This window comes from Tachypleus tridentatus, chromosome 3, assembly GCF_004210375.1.
Source record: "Tachypleus tridentatus isolate NWPU-2018 chromosome 3, ASM421037v1, whole genome shotgun sequence".
NCBI lineage: Eukaryota > Metazoa > Arthropoda > Merostomata > Xiphosura > Limulidae > Tachypleus > Tachypleus tridentatus.
The window spans coordinates 23,823,590-23,842,263 of NC_134827.1; the positions used below are offsets into that span (position 1 = coordinate 23,823,590).

At 35.9% G+C, this 18,674-nt stretch overlaps 1 protein-coding gene and 1 long non-coding RNA gene across 5 annotated transcripts in view; one reads left to right on the forward strand and one right to left on the reverse strand.

Annotated features, from left to right (window-relative positions):
* Positions 1-18,674, reverse strand: part of LOC143246542 (uncharacterized) — a 39,752-nt gene that overhangs the window by 19,185 nt on the left and 1,893 nt on the right. The window lies entirely within an intron of this gene.
* The window catches only part of LOC143246540 (glutamate receptor ionotropic, delta-1-like), a 32,377-nt gene continuing 28,169 nt past the window's right edge, over positions 14,467-18,674 (forward strand). Inside the window, exons 1-3 of one of the 3 annotated variants that reach the window (XM_076493427.1) lie at positions 14,467-14,658; positions 16,566-16,672; positions 17,482-17,582. In XM_076493427.1, coding sequence (XP_076349542.1) covers positions 16,580-16,672; positions 17,482-17,582 — 194 coding nt within the window. In that variant the 5' untranslated portion in view covers positions 14,467-14,658; positions 16,566-16,579. The remainder of the gene's footprint in view (positions 14,659-16,565; positions 16,673-17,481; positions 17,583-18,674) is intronic. The other 2 variants (XM_076493425.1, XM_076493426.1) reach the window with 2 other exon arrangements.

Below are 18,674 nucleotides of genomic sequence, written 5' to 3' on the forward strand. Positions count from 1 at the left end.
GACACTTGATCACAACACCCTTCAGTTATTTCGATTACTCACAAGGACAAAAAATCAACAAAATAATTCACTGAACTTCGCTAGACCTTGCAGACACTTGATCACAACACCCTTCAGTTATTTCGATTACTCACAAGGACAAAAAATCAACAAAATAATTCACTGAACTTCGCTAGACTTTGCAGACACTTGATCACAACACCATTCAGTTATTTCCAATACTCACAAGGACAAAAAATCAACAAAATAATTCACTAAACTTCGCTAGACTTTGCAGACACTTGATCACAACACCCTTCAGTTATTTCCTTTACTCACAAGGACTAAAAATCAACAAAATAATTCACTGAACTTCGCTAGACCTTGCAGACACTTGATCACAACACCCTTCAGTTATTTCGATTACTGACGGACCCGGAGAGTCGACAGGTATTTATATACAAAATCTAAGGAACGACTAGGCTCGACAAGTTACTGGCGAAGCCAAAAGTACAAGTAAACAAAAACGTATCTCAAACATTCGAGAACCTCATCAAAAGGAATGTAGCACGATCTAAAGTTAAAACTGTGAACTACCTCGAACTACCAGTAGTTCGCGCAGTGTCTGACAAATGTCGATTTCGATGTATTTCTTTTCGAAAATTTGAAACATTCTGCGGCCCACAGTTTGGGAACTACTGAGTTAAGGTGTTTCTTGCGGCCCACAGTTTGGGAACTACTGAGTTAAGGTGTTTCTTGCGGCCCACAGTTTGAGAACCACTGAGTTTAGGTGTTTCTGACCAAAACATTATTACTATTCCATCATTAATTTAGTATTCCTCTTTCCTCGACCCGGCATGGCCAAGCGTGTTAAGGCGTTCGATTCGTAATCTGAGTGTCGTGGGTTCGCATCCCCGTCGCGCCAAACATACTCGCCATTTCAGCCCTGGGGGCGTTATATAGTGCGGTCAGTCCCACTATTCGTTGGTAAAAGAGTAGCCCAAGAGTTGGCGGTGGGTGGTGATGACTAGCTGCCTTCCCTCTAGTCTTACACTGCTAACTTAGGGACGGCTAACACAGATAGCCCTCGAGTAGCTTTGTGCGAAATTCAAAAACAAACAAACAAACAATCTTCTTCCCTCGTATCCTTCTAAATATATTGAACTTAATTATAAAATGTCTTCGTATTTTTTGTTCTTCCCCCTTTTGTTCTCACCTTATTTGAGAGCAAGACGTTGGATACACTTTTCTCATCCTCATTTGAGAGCAAGTCGTTGGATACACTTTTCTCATCCTTATTTGAAAGCAAGTTGTTGGATACACTTTTCTCATCCTTATTTGAGAGCAAGTCGTTGGATAAACTTTTCTCATCCTTATCTGAGAGCAAGACATTGGATACACTTTTCTCATCCTTATTTGAGAGCCAGACGTTGGATACACTTTTCTCATCCTTATTTCAGAGGAAGTCGTTGGATACACTTTTCTCTCACGACTAGGCTGAGCTTCCTCCGCCAAAGTTTCTCTAACGTCTCTTACGGGTGATGTTTTGAGCAACCAGTGTGCCATCCACACCTGTTGCGCGTAACACCTTGTATCTTGTACCACTTTACTTTTGCAGGTTAAATTTGAACCCAACGTCGATTTTTCTCGATAAGAACAAACAGCCAGAAATCTTGATTCGTTGTCTCAGCTGTTCCTCATGGCTTTTACAAAAAGTTCGAGAAAGGTAAACGTTCCGTACAGCGCTGTATCAAGACGATCGTAAGGCCTAGCCACCTTCTGTTCGTAGGCCCTACCAGCCGTATAAGTTAAACCACAGGTTAACTTCTAAGGAATATTTTCATTGACCCATAGCTTTCGTAAGCCCTCAAATTTTTGTAGGACCTATTGTACCTAATAAATAATTCGGCCAAAATTCTATAAATAATGTACAATAGCAATGCTATGGCAATTATCTAAATTAGAGTAAACAAAATAACCTAACTCTTCCGGCAGAAACCAATTATAACGTATTTGGACGTCATCCAGTAACAAACCGGCGTATACCTTTGGATTACTCATAACGTACGTAATACATGTTCCTGTTGATGTTAAAAGGCAGGGATACTAATTACAACATGCCCCGCCAATTCTGCCTCTATTGAAATGAAAATTGTTTGATAAACAGTGTATGATTCTGCCGTGTAGGTAAGCAATAACAATGTATGTATAACAAAAGGAAGTTCAAATCATTAAATTACCCATGTTATGAAGCCTCGATGTAAAAAAATGGCGGCGAACAAAAGCAAAAGGAAAACTATCGAATAAATTTGATTTAGCGCAACAGCTTATATTACGGACACTTTATAATGTTTGTGATTCCACTGAAGTTAACTTCTTGCTTTGTTCCAGAACATATGTATTTGCAAATCGAAAAACTTATCGCAGTTTTAATTTTATCAAAGTATACGGTAATATAATAATATTTGTTTGTTTGTTTTGAATTTCGCGCAAAACTACTAAAGGGCTATCTGCGCTAGCCGTCTCTAATTAAGCAGTGTAAGACTAGAGGGAAGACAGCTAGTCATCACCACTCACCGCCAACTCTTGGGCTACTCTTTTACTAACGAATTGACCGTCACACTATAACGCCCCCACGACTAAAAGGGCGAGCATGTTTGGTGCGACCGGGATAGAATAATATAAATATATGCTTAACGTGAACAACACTTGCGATATTACCTCGAAGTCATCTCAATAACGTGTACATTTCAATACACAAAGTGATATTGATTAGTATTGTTAACGTCACTTAAAGCGACATATACTGGTTAAACTGTCAGGTTAGAGAACCATAAGGCTTAGACATGGCATCTCTGATTTAGAATTGCTGACTTTAAGAACAGTAACCAATCAACAGCATCGGTCACCGTGTAAGACAACTTTTAACCAAATAGCAGCATTGAATTTCACGTTTATAACTCCTGGATATTTGAAACAGCGATTCGAGCGTAACCGCTACGTAGCCCAGAACGATAGCCACTAGATAATGTTTGCATAGCTTACTATTTAAATCTTTGAACGCAGCTATTAAAATATTATGAATATATACAATATTTACATAGTTCAAATATAAAAGTTACAGCCATGCATATTAACAATGAATAAAACCAGAACGCAAACTAAAACGTGAGGTAAATTACGTTTCCCCCAAAAAGAAAAATAAATTGTCACACACAGTATTTCTAATACTATACTTATAACTTATACTTATTACGTCTCCTATAATAGTTTGAAATGCACATCGAATCTGAAGTGATAAATGCGTTTCTATGGTAATGGTATCAAACTAGACCTCGTTTTCACTGTCTCAGACACGCAAACTGTAAGACCACATCCGGTCAACTCTCGAAACATATCTAAGTAAACTATAATTACACTTAATTTTGCACGTGTGAATTTTGAAAATGTGTGTCTTTTCATATACTCTACGCTTTTCGTATTGTTTTAATTGTCAAGGTTACCAAAGGATTGTGCAGGTGGTTTAGCGAATTCATTCTTCCTGCATTATTCGAAATTTGTTTTACCAAATTAAAAATAATAAACTATTCAACTATATTGATTTTATCTAAGTAACGATACAACGTCCCCCAGTGGGACAGTGCTATGTCTGAGGACTTATGCTGCTAGGCACCAGGTTTTGGTGTTTTTTTTAACTTCGCGCAAAGCTACTTGAGGGCTATCTGCGCTAGCCGTCCCTAATTTAGCAGTGTAAGACTAGAGGGAAGGCAGCTAGTCATCACCACCCACCACCAACTCTTGGGCTACTCCTTTACCAACGAATAGTTGGATTGACCGTCACATTATAACGCCCCCACGGCTGAAAGGGCGAGCATGTTTGGTGCGACCGGGATTCGAACCCGCGACCCTCGGATTACGAGTCGAACGCCTTAACACGCTTGGTCATGCCGGGCCTCAGGTTTTGATATCGGGATGATGGACAGAGCACACGTAGCCCTTTGTTTAACTTTGTACATAATGAATAAAACAAACAAACAATAGAAACAGTTTTAGGTTTCGTTATCTGTATGACGCTTCACTTACGTGTGTCTACGTTTCTAACATACTGCTGAAACGTAACCCACATATTAAGACCTGAAAATGTGGTTTTTGTTGTCAATCAATGCGTTTCTTTATAGTTAAAACTGTCAACAAAACATTTCTTTTATTTAATCTTAGTAGTCGTTAAAATTGTATTAAATGTTTTTTTGCAGTTATTGGTTAGGAATTAAAGAAACTTGTACTAGCGACGACTGACTTCCTTATAACAAATTAGAACCCAACATTTTTTTTTTTCAGATGAACTTAATTCAAAATAAACTCTCTCTCTCTCTGTGGGTATTTGGGTATTGATGTTTATATACCCAGTAGGGTCAGGTTTCGTTAACCTCTTCTTCATTCCTTTAAATTCTGGGTTTGCAACTGTCGAGTGTATTTATACATTGTACAGGAGGACCAAAGTATCCCTCACTTACTCAGGCCCCTTTCAGGGCAATGTCCGTGCACAACCTGCACACACACATGGTGCAAATAAAACATTTCTCTCATAGTTCCATAGATTATTTACACTTTCATTAGTTAGATATTAACTGTAAAACGTTTACATAAAAAACCCTTTCAATGTTTAGTAATTAATCCCTAACCTAATGTGGAGTCTAGTTAATAGGTGGCCTTTTATTTATTTATAAAATATATATTTACTGGAGAAAGTTGCTCAGGTCTATCATCATCAGGTAAACAATACCTGTCTAGTTCATTTACTAGTTCGTTTTTCTCCAGTTTTTTGTCAAAATGGTTTATTGTACTATATAGGAGTCTATTGTTTTATGTGTGTGTATTTATGCATGGATTCTGATGATGTTGTTCTGGGTATTTCATAAGCTGTTGTAAGTAGTGTATTTTGTATTGTCTCTAGTTTTGTTTGAAGTTGTTTTTTGCTTACATTTATCCATGCAGGGGCTGAATAGTCAATGATGGGTCTAATTATGTTTTATATATTTTCATAATGTTGTCTGCCTTAGCTCCACTGTTTTTGCCAGTTAGACTCCTAGCATAGTTTGTTCTTCGTCAAATTTTTGTTCTAATATTATTTATGTGGTTTATTTACGTTAGTTTTGAGTTAAGTGTAAGTCCTAAAAAGTTTGCAGGTGTACCAGTCTGAAGTGGTGCTCCATTCATATAAATCTGAGGTTGTGCTTTTTCTGTTTAGTTAACTTTATGAATAGTACTAGTGTTTATTTTGATTCTATATTTTTGACAATATTCACTTATTCTATTTAGTTGTGGTTGTATGTTTGTGGGGCTGATATTGCTGGTGTTGCTGCACTTGTTCAGACTGCCACATCGTCAGCAAACCGTGAGGAGTATCCATTATTTGGATCTTTTAGAGACATATTATTCACATACATGATGAATAGGATAGGGCTAACTACCCCTGCTTGAGGGACACCAGCTTCTGGAGTAAAATGCTTTGAGAAGGTCCCTTCAACATTAACTCTAGATATTCTGTTTTCCAGAAAGTTAAACAGCCAGCGAATAGTTCCCTGCGGTGGTTCCATTTCTTGCATTCGGAACCGGATACCGTTATGACAATATATCAATATCGAGAAAGCAAGCGACAATGTATTCTCGTTTATTAAAACTATCAACAGTTGCTTCGGTTAGCTTGAATAAATGGTTTGCAGTTTGTCTGAATTTCCTGAATCAATTTTTTTTTTCTGGTAATTTTGATGTTGTCTCCAGGAATGTAAAGAGTCCGTAACTGACTATTCTCTCAAGAATTTTTCCTACACAGCTGGTCAGGCTTATTGATCGGTAGCTATTTGGGTTATTGGCTGGCTTTCCTTCTTTATGGAACATTAATACATTTGCATGCTTCCAAGAAACCGGAATATAACCAGAGTATAATGATAAAATAAAAACTGCTGTTAGATGTTCAAGTAATTTCGGTGTGTCTTTTTTAAGAAGAATGGCTCGTATACCAACTTCTCCTGGAGATTTATTTTTGGTGTTTGTTATTGCTTGTATGAGTTCCAGTGCTGAAATTGTGTTTGTGTATTTGTTTATATTGTTGATTTGATAGTTATTTAAGTTGACTGGAAAAAGTGGTTCAAATAGTTCACTGTTATTCATTATAAAGTTGTTCACTTTGTTATAAAAATATATCCAAATAAACGAATTTTTAATTTCACGCAAAGTTACACAAGGGCTATCTGCGCTAGCCGTCCCTAATTTACCAGCGTAAGACTAGAGGGAAGACAGCCAGTCATCACCACCCACCGCCAACTCTTGGGCTACTCTTTTACCAACGAATAGTGCGATTGACCGTCACTTATAACGTCCCAACGGCTAAAAGGACAAGCATGTTTGGTGCGACGAGGATTCAAACCTGTGACCCTCAGATTACGAGTCGAACGCCTTAATCAACCTGGACATATCGGGTCACGAAAAACAGAAAATACAATTCAAGAAATTGCAGTAAAGAAATTCATCCAATAAAGTGCAGTATAGAAGCGATGTCACAGCGAAACAGGTCACGTGAAACTAGTTGCAAGTTGTTTTAAGTGAAAGCACCAATCCAAGACTTCAGAAAAAGCGAAGACGCACAAACATATACACGACTTATTTCTTTAAAATAACAAAAATTCCAATTTACCCATATCATAACATCAAAGAAATTATATATATACATACCTTTACTAGATGGCGCTAGTGACTTTCCAAATCGTAAACGACTTTATTTGCTTATCTCTCGGTGCAACAGAAAACATTGTTCGAATCTCATATTTGTCCACATTACTTCGAGCTAAGGAAATGCACTCAACTTCGCATAATGTAGGGTGTACAGTTTTTATCCGTATCTTGTTTTTCCGAGGTTATTAAAACGTATATTTCTTTGATCGCAATGAACTTGAAATGAGCAATTTTAATGTAATTTTAACTTAATCTGAATTTTATTCGTGGCTTCTTCAGTTTTTCCTGTCGCACCGTGAAATACTTCTTTGAGTATTTGTTCACCCATTTCTAACATTAATATACATTAAATTCTACACTTGAGGCAAGAAAAAAAAATTTCACACTGTGGATTTAACCTTAAGGCTTCAAATACATTGTGTAACTGTGGGATAACAAACGTACCAATGTTATTTAACGTTATAAACATGTACTTTCAAGTCAATGAGATATTTTACTTACATGGTATGATAAATGTATATGCAACTTGATCAACGTAGCATCTTATAATCCTATGACCAAACGAGTCCTACACTTTTTAACCCTTCAAGTCATTTTAGCTCTTGTACATCATAGTACCTGGTAAAAGATTGAACATATCATATAGTTTTGTTATGTAAAGTACAGACGAAACAATGGAACAATGAATTCATGGTGTAATGTACATCATTATTCAGTATTTTAAACTAGCATGTTAAGCATGCTCGTGGTACACCTATATTAGAGTTATATCCTTCTGTGTACCCATGTTATGTGGCGCACCTAAGAGTTTGAATTATATTATATAGCCCGTTTGTGTTACGGTTAAATCATGTGGCCTGCCTAAATTGTGTTTTTATCGTGCTGTGCACCTAAGAGTTGGAGACATATTGTGTGGAACATCCACGCATCCGTTAAAAATCTGTTCAAACGAGGCTTTCCTAATTTGAACTTTCGCGCAATACATTTTCTTTGGTGCAAATGACAAATACGAAAGCTCAGAAGATTAAATATTCAAGACTTATCCAGGATTCTGAACATATAGAAGGAATGTTCTCATCCATACTAGAGTATTCTGAACTTATAGAAGGAATGTTCTCATCCATACTAGAGGATTCTGAACCTTTCGAAGGAATGTTCTCATCCATACTAGAGGATTCTGAACCTATAGAAGGAATGTTTTCATCCACACTAGTGGATTCTGAACTTATAGAAGGAATGTTCTCATCCACACTAGTGAATTCTGAACTTATAGAAGGAATGTTCTCATCCATACTAGAGGATTCTGAACCTATAGGAGGAATGTTCTCATCCATACTAGAGGATTCTGAACTTAGAGGAGGAATGTTCTCATCCATACTAGAGGATTCTAAACTTATCGAAGGAATGTTTTCATCCACACTAGTGGATTCTGAACTTATAGAAGGAATGTTCTCATCCACACTAGTGGATTCTGAACTTATAGAAGGAATGTTCTCATCCACACTAGTGGATTCTGAACCTATAGAAGGAATGTTTTCATCCACACTAGTGGATTCTGAACTTATAGAAGGAATGTTCTCATCCATACTAGAGGATTCTGAACCTATAGGAGGAATGTTCTCATCCACACTAGAGGATTCTGAACTTATAGAAGGAATGTTCTCATCCATACTAGAGGATTCTGAACCTATAGAAGGAATGTTTTCATCCATACTAGTGGATTCTGAACTTATAGAAGGAATGTTCTCATCCACACTAGTGTTGTCTCTATTTTCAAACTTAAACAGTTTTCTAAACATAAGAACAGGTTCAGGAGACACGAAGATCGGAAATGCAGAAGGTGTGAACAAAATGAAGATGGAACATGAACACAAGTTTGAAGAGGTGCAGAAAATAAGAAGGAAATAAATGGATTGAAGAGGAAAGAAAGTAGGAAGGAAATGGGTGGAACTGGAAGACGGGTGTATTTGTATTTTTTACTTATAGTAAAGCTACTAATTCTATCCCTAATTTTTAATTGCTAACCAGAAGATTTGTTTGTTTGTTTGTTTTGAATTTCAGGTTACTGCTGATTTCTTGCCTTTCTTCTGGTTAGAGCCATGCATGGCCAGGTGGTTAAGGTGTTCGCCTCGTAATCTGATGGTCGCGGGTTTGAATCCCCGTCACACCAAATATGCTCCCCCTTTCAGCCGTGGAGGCGTTATAATGTAACGGTCAATCCCGCTATTCGTTGGTAAGAGTAGCCCAAGATTTGGCTGTGGGTGGTGATGACTAGTTGTCTTCCCTCTAGTCTTACGCAACTAAATTAGAGATGGCTAGCGCAAATAGCCCTCGAGTAGCTTTGTGCGAAATTCAAAAACAAACAAACAAACAATAAATCGTTCAGAGAAGCTGCGATTGTGAATGGGCTGCTTTACTGTTTGAAAATGGGTTAGGCTTATACTTGGAGTGTAAGTGCTAGGAAATTGAGAATAAATTTGGTTAACAATAATAGCGCAGCGCCTTCTATTAAAACTTTGGGGGGGGCATAAATTACATTTACGTGATATAATGTGATCTCAGGTTTCACCTGAAAATATACGCATTATTTCAAAGCTATAAAGAAGAATGGTAATTGGAAAAGAAACAATTTTTTCGGATGTTTCATTGAAAGGAATGTAAAATTCTGAAGTCTTGATATGAATATTCTGCTATTAATGAAACTAGTCGAACCAAATTTTGTGAACCACAATTCCTATATAAATGTATTTTCACCACAGTGAGCATATATGGAGCGGTTTTATCCGCCACGCTCACACCTAAGTGTTTCTATCCACTACACATATTCTTCCTAGGCTGGAGAAATATTGGTGACATTATCTCTGGTGAAACTCTATTAACGAGACCACTGAGGTCTTTTTCTTTTTCAGTTATTCTTTGAAGAAACCCAGTTAGATGCTCCTTCACTCACGTTCAATTACTGGTGTAGAAGTTTCCGCTGTAATGGTCATGTTTTATCAACAGCTGTTTATCCTTCACAGTTTCCACTGTAATGGTCATGTTTTATCAACAGCTGTTTATCCTTCACAGTTTCCACTGTAATGGTCATGTTTTATCAACAGCTGTTTATCCTTCACAGTTTCTGCTGTAATGGTCGTGTTTTATCAACAGCTGTTGATCCTTCACAGTTTCCACTGTAATGGTCATGTTTTATCAACAGCTGTTTATCCTTCACAGTTTCCACTGTAATGGTCATGTTTTATCAACAGCTGTTTATCCTTCACAGTTTCCAATGTAATGGTCGTGATTTATTAACAGCTGTTTAACCTTCACAGTTTCCACTGTAATGGTCGTGATTTATTAACAGCTGTTTAACCTTCACAGTTTCCGCTGTAATGGTCATGTTTTATCAACAGCTGTTTATCCTTCAGAGTTTCGGCTGTAATGGTCGTGATTTATAAACAGCTGTTTATCCTTCACAGTTTCCAGTGTAATGGTCGTGATTTATTAACAGCTGTTTATCCTTCACAGTTTCCACTGTAATGGTTATGTTTTATCAACAGCTGTTTATCCTTCAGAGTTTCCACTGTAATGGTCATGTTTTATCAAGAGCTGTTTATCCTTCACAGTTTCCGCTGTAATAATCTTGTTTTATCAACAGCTGTTTATTCTTCACAGTTTCCACTGTAATGGTCATGTTTTATCATCAGCTGTTTATCCTTCACAGTTTCCACTGTAATGGTCGTGATTTATTAACAGCTGTTTAACCTTCACAGTTTCTGCTGTAATGGTCATGTTTTATCAACAGCTGTTTATCCTTCACAGTTTCCGCTGTAATGGTCTTGTTTTATAAACAGCTGTTTATCCTTCACAGTTTCCGCTGTAATGGTCATGTTTTATCAACAGCTGTTTATCCTTCACAGTTTCCACTGTAATGGTCGTGATTTATCAACAGCTGTTTATCCTTCAGATTTCGGCTGTAATGGTCATGTTTTATCAACAGCTGTTGATCCTTCACAGTTTCCACTGTAATGGTCATGTTTTATCAACAGCTGTTTATCCTTCACAGTTTCCGCTGTAATGGTTGTGATTTATCAACAGCTGTTTATCCTTCACAGTTTCTGCTGTAATGGTCATGTTTTATCAACAGCTGTTTATCCTTCACAGTTTCCGCTGTAATGGTCTTGTTTTATAAACAGCTGTTTATCCTTCAAAGTTTCGGCTGTAATGGTCGTGATTTATCAACAGCTGTTTATCCTTCACAGTTTCCACTGTAATGGTCGTGATTTATTAACAGCTGTTTAACCTTCACAGTTTCCACTGTAATGGTCATGTTTTATCAACAGCTGTTGATCCTTCACAGTTTCCGCTGTAATGGTCATGTTTTATCAACAGCTGTTTATCCTTCACAGTTTCCACTGTAATGGTCGTGATTTATTAACAGCTGTTTATTCTTCACATTTTCCGCTGTAATGGTCTTGTTTTATCAACAGCTGTTTATCCTTCAGAGTTTCGGCTGTAATGGTCGTGATTTATCAACAGCTGTTTATCCTTCACAGTTTCTGCTGTAATGGTCATGTTTTATCAACAGCTGTTTATCCTTCACAGTTTCCGCTGTAATGGTCTTGTTTTATAAACAGCTGTTTATCCTTCAAAGTTTCGGCTGTAATGGTCGTGATTTATCAACAGCTGTTTATCCTTCACAGTTTCCACTGTAATGGTCGTGATTTATTAACAGCTGTTTAACCTTCACAGTTTCCACTGTAATGGTCATGTTTTATCAACAGCTGTTTATCCTTCACAGTTTCCACTGTAATGGTCGTGATTTATTAACAGCTGTTTATTCTTCACATTTTCCGCTGTAATGGTCTTGTTTTATCAACAGCTGTTTATCCTTCACAGTTTCCACTGTAATGGTCGTGATTTATTAACAGCTGTTTATTCTTCACATTTTCCGCTGTAATGGTCTTGTTTTATCAACAGCTGTTTATCCTTCACAGTTTCCAGTGTAATGGTCGTGATTTATCAACAGCTGTTGATCCTTTGCAGTTTTCACTGTAATGGTCATGTTTTATCAACAGCTGTTTATCCTTAAAATTTCCCCTGTAAAGGTCGTGTTTTATCAACAGCTGTTTATTCGTCACAGTTTCCGCTGTAATGGTCATGTTTTATCAACAGCTGTTTATCCTTCACAGTTTCCGCTGTAATAATCTTGTTTTATCAACAGCTGTTTATTCTTCACAGTTTCCACTGTAATGGTCTTGTTTTATCAACAATTGTTTATCCTGCACAGTTTCCACTGTAATGGTCATGTTTTATCAATAGCTGTTTATCCTTCGCAGTTTCCACTGTAATGGTCATGTTTTATCAACAGCTGTTTTCCTGCACAGTTTCCACTGTAATGGTCATGTTTTATCAACAGCTGTTTATCCTGCACAGTTTCCACTGTAATGGTCATGTTTTATCAAGAGCTGTTTATCCTTCACAGTTTCCGCTGTAATAATCTTGTTTTATCAACAGCTGTTTATTTTTCACAGTTTCCACTGTAATGGTCTTGTTTTATCAACAACAGTTTATCCTTCAGATTTTCGGCTGTAATGGTCATGTTTTATCAACAGCTGTTGATCCTTCACAGTTTCCGCTGTAATGGTTTTGTTTTATCAACAACAGTTTATCCTTCAGATTTTCGGCTGTAATGGTCATGTTTTATCAACAGCTGTTGATCCTTCACAGTTTCCGCTGTAATGGTCATGTTTTATCAACAGCTGTTTATCTTTCAGAGTTTCGGCTGTAATGGTCGTGATTTATCAACAGCTGTTTATCCTTCACAGTTGCCAGTGTAATGGTCGTGATTTATTAACAGCTGTTTAACCTTCACAGTTTCCACTGTAATGGTCATGTTTTATTAACAGTTTTTGATCCTTCGCATTTTCCACTGTAATGGTCATGTTTTATCAACAGCTGTTTATGCTTAAAATTTCCCCTGTAATGGTCATGTTTTATCAACAGCTGTTTATCTTTAAAATTTCCCCTATAAAGTTCATGTTTTATCAACAGCTGTTTATCCTTCACAGTTTCCGCTGTAATGGTCATGTTTTCTATATTTATAAAATCTCCTCTCTACCTTCTTTGTCTCCTGATGTCTTTGAAGAGCACTTTTTATTCCATACACGTTTTTGTCTCCAGTTCCTGGCAAGATGTTCTTTTAAGTTACACTTGAAATATCCATTTATTTACACTTCAAATGCCCATATAAATATTCCATTCTTTGTGACTAATTGTCTAACTAATCATTTCAGTTTCTCTCGCGTATTCCCAGGAAGTGAGAGATAATGTGATGTGTCTGTACTAATTGGTCTATAACCTCTAGGTGAAACCTTCAGTTATTTATCTGCGAACTTAATGGATTTAAGCTCCATTGCCAACTAGAAGAAGGAATGGACCTACTTTTCTCCAGCCTCTTGTGCTCTGGTATTGATGGATTGTTCACACGCCAGTGAATTAACCATTTCATATAGAGTATCTGGATAAAACAACTAAGCAACTCTTTCCAAATCTTTTAAAAGTCTGGTTAAGATCTTTTGTTTCCTTCTCATTCTACTCCTGAAGTTTGATTGGTTAATTCTTTTGGATGTGTCTTTCCACACCGGTCAGTTAAAGCATCTACCAGTACTTTATAATTATTACGGCTCTTTGTTAATATTAAATAGGCACTAAAATGAATAGTTTGTTTTTAACTATTGCGTCGTTCACATTGGAAACGACTTCTAATTGAAACTGATATGCCTCTAATGGTGCCTTTCCATCATAATAAGTTGTTTTCTTGACTGGGTGGTTGTGTTGAACTGACCAGCTAAGTAACGAAACTAATCTTCGTAGTAACAAAGTTTTAGTTGTTATGACACTTCTACGGTTACAGATGGACAAACCACAGTACTAACCGGTGTATACCAAATAGGTTCTTCTATTCCACATTTGGATGAATTATACTGGTGACTGGTTTATTCTTAGAATTTTACCATTTCGTTTTACGAATATTTCGTTCTGCCCTTGAAGTTGTTTCTAACCTCATTCATCTTTTATTTGAGGCATCACTAGATATGTAGATGCCTCGAATAATTATTTTAATAAACAGTAAGCAATGAAGTATAAGAAAATATGTTTATGAAGCAATAGTGTTTATACAGGGTATTCGGAAAGTCACTGTGCACTTATATATTTATTAACAGACATGTTTCAATATAGAATACAGGAGGTAAATATGAATGACAATTATAAACAATGTTGAAAGTGACCCCCCGTTGGCATCAATACATACTTGGATCCTTCTTATTTTGTTTCTAAACACCGCTATCAGTTGCTGGCTTGAAATAGACTGAATGAAATATTATTACAAAACTGCACAGTGACTTTCCGAACACCCTGTAGAACAATGACAACTCCAAGAACATACCAAGAAAGTTTCCACTGTATGATCAAATGATATCAAATGAACTGACACTATCAAGGATAACAGAGGAGCTATTTCAGACAGATATTCAGAGATAGTCACTGATAAACTTCTGCTACAAGTTTAGATTGGAAGAAATAGACGCTATCAAGATGGTACGAAACGTGGATGATGAACCTTAGATAGAGGACCGACAGTACAGTATAGGCTATTGTTTCCAATGAATGATTAAGTAACAAACTTAGAGGTTTGTAAACAGGAAAGGAACTTTGACCATTTGAAGACGCGTCCTGACGAGCTTAGGAAGTCATAAACAGGAAGCGAGCTGGCACTTTGCACTACGAATAGGCCGACAAATCACCTCTCCACTTATATAAGAGGTTCTAGAACAGACACAAGAATATATAAAAATCTTCAAAAATCTCGCAGGCACTTCGAACTGATCTGATCATTCAAGAGGAAGGAGAGAAGATGTCTCTTATCGTTAGTAGAAACGCAATTTCTCGCCCAAACTCTTTGTAAGTATTATTATACCATTCTTGCTTAAACATCAGTCATCATGTTAGTAGAGTTAAAATAAGTGCCTATGATAAACATGAATAAAGATAAATTGTATATATATATATATGTGAGTGTGTGTAAATACTAAGTGTTTGGTGACTTCAATAAAAGTGTTCTTGGAAGTCTTAGTTTCGAGTTTTTTTGTTTTAACTGTAAAGCCTCGTGTAAGTACCTGTGTGCTCCAATCACCCACTGCATCTTCACTGCAAATATATATTTCATGTAACAGCAGGTTGTATTAGTCGAAACTCCAACGGCTAAGCCAAAACAACCCACTCGTCCTGCCTGCAAGTTAGCCCACGACGATGCTACATATTATAATATTCATATAATTCTTCAGTTTTGTCGTCACAACATTTCTGTTTTATCGTCGTAACCCGTCTCTACATCTCCAACATCTTCGTTGATTTCGTCTTCAGTATGATTTGGTTTACATAAAAGCAAACTGTTATCTGTATGTGTCACTTTTAAATAAGAATCCGTTAAAGTCTTATTGTGTAAAAAGTCCTGAATAGATTGTTTATCTTAGCCTGATAACACATTGAGTGGGGTCTCACTTCACTCTGTACATATATATATATATGCTAATTTATTTATTTTTACACCATGTGTTTATATATGTATTTATTTTTACACCAGGTGTTTATATATGTATTTATTTTTACACCACGTGTTTATATATATATATATGTTAATTTATTTATTTTTACACCATGTGTTTATATATGTATTTATTTTTACACCATGTGTTTATATATGTATTTATTTTTACACCAGGTGTTTATATATGTATTTATTTTTACACCATGTGTTTATATATGTATTTATTTTTACACCATGTGTTTATATATGTATTTATTTTTACACCAGGTGTTTATATATGTATTTATTTTTACACCACGTGTTTATATATATATATATATATGTTAATTTATTTATTTTTACACCATGTGTTTATATATGTATTTATTTTTACACCAGGTGTTTATATATGTATTTATTTTTACACCATGTGTTTTATATATATATATATGTATTTTTACGCCACTTTCTTTCGTGCTTCGTAGACTCAAGTCTAAACAATACAACTAGAAGGTATAATTGCTGTGTACCAACTGTTCTGGCAAACAAAATAAGCAGACATGCAATAAATCAGTTTATGTTTATAGCTTTCAAAAGCATTATTATATAAATATAACAATAACAGTAAAGACCTGCAACATAATAGTGACTTATTCAGACGGAGGTAAATTCGTATAATTTTGAAGTGACTCGTATTTGCTGGGAAGAAATAGTCTACCAACAATGAACGAATACGGAATCCAGAAATACAGATCCATTGTATACCTTGCTTTCTTTGTAAAGTTCTCAGACAAAAACTAGTTTCATTTTTATTGTTTACGCTAACAAATCAATCTGAATATGATTATATACATTAGATGTTTCTTATTCACCACAACAACGAACGGCTCTAAAACATGTTACTATTACAACTCGACAAACCTAGTTCTGATAACCGTGGCGGGCACGGTGCAGATAGTCCATTTAGTAGCTTTGTACCTAACTACAAACAAACAGATTCGTAATAAACGAAGAACAAAAAAAAACTATAAACAACCAACCAAGTTTAAATATTTACGTGGATCAATTTTATCACGGCCGCAACTCAACGCGTTCTCGAGCACATCACTGTCACGTTCAGAAGAACGTCACAAAATCTATACCTGTGATTGGACGAATTCGTTATTCATTTCACATAGAATTATTCTAACGGCCAACGGTAATTATTTGTCCGGGTTCGTTAGTTTTGGTACCGAATTGATTAAGTATGTACGATTCAAATATTTGCTGAACATTCATACAGAGCAGCAGACCAATATGAGGGATTACTTCAACAAATGTACCATTGCTGCTTTAGGAACAAACAATCTTAGCTTCTCACCTGATGTTTTAAGAATCGCGGCTGATGAGGTATAACGTTTTCATAATACATCGCATCTTTATTATATTTACTTAATGATTTAAGAATCTCATATAATATTTATTATTAATTATCAATTTTATACAATATTTTGGTTAAAGATTTGCAATACTGTATTTAAAGTTTAGATAGAACATTTCATTATTATTCAACTTTTGAAATCCGATAAAAGGTTTATTAGCTGTCAGCAGGTTATTATATTTTTATTCTTTAATAGTTTTACGTAATTTTTAATAACTACTATTTGACTATTTAGGCAGTTCTATGTATTAGACTCAATGACTTCTACGAACGTACCAGTAAAAGACATTATAGAGAGAGAACAGAAGGAATTCTTAGGGGGTACCCTACAGTGTGTTTGATGGCGTATAGAGGTCGCTGTATTAGGCAACCCCAATTCTCTCACTACCTTAAAACCCCTCTGTTTTACATTAATAATGTGTTACAAGTTCAGTAAAACGCACACGATACTACTTGAACTACCTTAATAAATTATAAGAATCGTCATTTATGTGTCACGTTTCCTGCCAACTCGAATAATCTAATGCCTTTTATCCTTTTACGATCGAATTGTGAGGCTAATGTAGCGATGGAAAACAGGCGGAATATAACGACTGAATTATTAGGGTTAGTTTCTTTCTCTGTAAGATAAATATTAAAACTTTACGTAAACTTTGTGCACGTAATTAAGCCTATTAAGAAACAAATATTATTAAAAAATATTAACTTTCACTAAGTTTTAAAATATGCCTGTTATTTTCTTAACTACAGTTTAAGCCATTTCTGTTCATTTTGGCAGTATCTACCATATGTTCAGGTGCAGGAGAGAGATGGACTTGTTGAACTATGTGGACCAATGGCTAACCTTCTAGACATACTCTCGACATCCTTGTCTTTCGAGTAAGCACCCAAATTTGTATTATTTTAACAAATGATTTATATAAACAAATATTTATATATTTATAGCATAAAAGTCAAACCAAGGCAAAACTGTATACAAAAATGAGATAAAACTCAGAATGAAAACGAAAACATGTTTTCTATTTATGTTCAGTTGTATTCTTTGTTTGTTTGTTTTTTAATTTCGCGCAAAGCTACACGAGGGCTATCTGGGCTAGCCGTCCGTAATTTAACAGTGTAAGACTAGAGGAAAGGCAGCTAGTCATCACCATCCACGACCAACTCTTGGGCTACTCTTTTACCAACGAATAGTGGAATTGAACGTCACATTATAACGCCCCCAGGGCTGAAAGGACGAGCATGTTTGATGTGACGAGGATTCGAAGTAGCGACCTTCGGATTACGAGTCGAGTGCCTTAACCACCTGGCCATGGCGGGCCAGTTCAATTGTAGCCTGTCAGTAAACTGTTATTAGGTCCTCTCATTTGCGAAAATATAATTTTCGAACTTAATTAACAATTTAAATTTTTCTTTTGCAAATTCCCTGAATATCCATAAGCAAAGAAACGAAAAGCGTTTACTGTTTATAATCTACATCATGAAATAACATTTTAATTCTTTATTTATTCGTACTTCAAACAACAACAACAACAAGAACTTTCCATCACTTGTAGTATTTCATAAACTTTAAACTACCAGTTAATACCTGTTGAATACGGTTTTTATACGTTCAAAATATCGAAATGTATATGGAACAGATTAAAAATATATTTTCTGTTGACTGCACCTTCCCAGTATACAAAAGTTTCACCGATTTTGAAAGTATGGTTTAATGGAAAGTAATATAAAGTACAGAGGGCGCTTTACTTATGCTTTTTGGTTAGAAATATACGCTTACATAAAGGTTCATAGAGCACTGCTGTCAAGCGATTTTGACTTACCACGATGGGTAGCGTTAATTTGCACAAGGCCATAAGAGTGTTTCTATGACAACCCAACATACTTAAAATTATTGAAACCTAAACATGAAGTACTGCGAAACAGACAGTATGCGCTTTGAAAGAAACTTATTACGACTTTCTTGGTAGCTGG